The sequence below is a fragment of the Mandrillus leucophaeus genome, unplaced genomic scaffold, assembly GCF_000951045.1.
Source record: "Mandrillus leucophaeus isolate KB7577 unplaced genomic scaffold, Mleu.le_1.0 Scaffold1, whole genome shotgun sequence".
NCBI lineage: Eukaryota > Metazoa > Chordata > Mammalia > Primates > Cercopithecidae > Mandrillus > Mandrillus leucophaeus.
Window position 1 is genome coordinate 16,964,180 of NW_012098097.1, and position 1,704 is coordinate 16,965,883.

The window sequence follows — 1,704 nt, forward strand, 5'->3', positions numbered from 1 at the left end:
GTGTCTTTGATGCTGACGTCTGCTGGAGCAGGCTCTGTTCGGGGTGTTCGGTGAGCTGGTGGAGACCCAGGCCCTGTTTGTCTCTGGCAGGGGCATAAGCTGGTAGGTGCTCACTGATGTCGTGTCTGAAGGTGAGTCAGTTTAGAGAGCGGGCGCTGGGATTCCTTGGAACTGATTTTCTTTCTTTTTTTTCTTTTGCTTGCAAGGGAGAGGAGGTGGGCAGGAGGAACGGCCCTTTGTGGACCAGTTTGGGTTTGACGTGGTGACGTGCTGTGGATACCTCCCCCAGGTGAGTGCACAGCGTTCGCCTCTATTTCACAATCAGGTCAGCAGTTCGGACACAAGGGTCGGGGGAACACACCCCCTTCCTTTTTTTGTGAGCTTTAGTAAAAGTATTTGCACCGTTTTTTCTTTGCTGATGTTTGAGAGGTTGACGTGAGATTGACCCACCTAATATGCTAGGTAAGCATGAAGAAACGGAGGAGGAGCAGCAAGTTAGGAGCTGGATTTCCAGGTGGGTAAAAATGAGGGAATTTCACAAATGTTTTGTTTTAGGTATACTAAACTCTCAAAGAGGGTGCAATGACAAGGGTTTGTTGGCTTTTGGTTGTATGATTTGATGGTTGCTTCCCTCCACGTTTCAGCCTGGGGAGTGCTGCCCGATGCCCAGCACGTGTGGCATGGATAGGGCTCCCGTCCTATCCTCGGGAGGAGGATACAGATGAACTTAGAAAACTTCCGGGGTTTCCTGGTGGGCACGGGGGCAGTAGAAAGACTTTGAAATGGGGAAGGTTGTCCAGAAACCTGCTTAGGGGCGGGGAGTGGTGCTCTCTGGTCCTGCCTGCTCTGGGGGGTTTTTAGCCAGCTCTGCCCCCTTCCTCTCGTGGCTGTACTCACACTATGTGTGTGCACGTGTGTGTGCATATGTGTATGCATGCATGTGCGTGTTTGTGTGTGCACGCATGTATGTGCATATGTGCACACGTGTGTGCATGTGTACGTGTGCACACGTGTGTGCGCATGACTGCGTGATGCATGATGTTGGCATCCTGTGCTACTCCAGTCTTGTGTGTCTGTCTCCCTTCCCTCCTGGGTGGTGAGCACCTGTGTCCTGGATGTCCTCTCTCAGGGTCCTTCTCAACGGGGCTCCGTGTGACTTTTCCCGTCACCACTGTATGGGGAGGGGCTGTCTGGAAAGATGTCAGAAGTGACCCACGGGTTCGGGGCAGGTCAGCCAGCTCTGGCCTCGGTACTCCAGTGTGAGTGGAAATTAAGAGGAAATGTTAGCCAGTTGCTTTAGCAGAAAAAAAAAACAATTTTTTTTTTTTTTAAATATAAAAAAGCCCTGGTGGCTCTTGCCTGTAATTCCAGCACTTTGGGAGGCTGAGGTGGGAGGATTGCTTGAGCCCAGGAGTTCCAGACCAGCCTGGCCAACATGGCAAAACCCCCTCTCTAGTAAAAATACAAAAAAATTAGCCAGGTGTGGTGGTGCGTGCCTGTAGTTCTAGCCACTTGGAAGGCTGAGGTGGGAGGATTTTGCTTAAGCCTGGAAGTTCAGGCTGCAGTGAGCTGAGATCGTGCCACTGCACTCCAGCTTAGGTAATGGAGTAAGACCTTGTCTCACAAAAATGAAGAAAGAAAGAAAATGTTCTGGGCCGGGCACGGTGGCTTATGCCTGTAATCCCAGCACTTTGGGAGGCTAAG

The 1,704-nt window shown here is 51.2% G+C and overlaps 1 protein-coding gene across 1 annotated transcript in view; it reads left to right on the forward strand.

Annotated features, from left to right (window-relative positions):
• FN3KRP (fructosamine 3 kinase related protein) overlaps nt 1–1,704 on the forward strand; it is a gene marked incomplete at its 5' end in the record, with an annotated part of 6,426 nt that overhangs the window by 1,709 nt on the left and 3,013 nt on the right. The window contains one exon of the mRNA XM_011969985.1: nt 207–289. Coding sequence (XP_011825375.1) covers nt 207–289 — 83 coding nt within the window. The remainder of the gene's footprint in view (nt 1–206; nt 290–1,704) is intronic.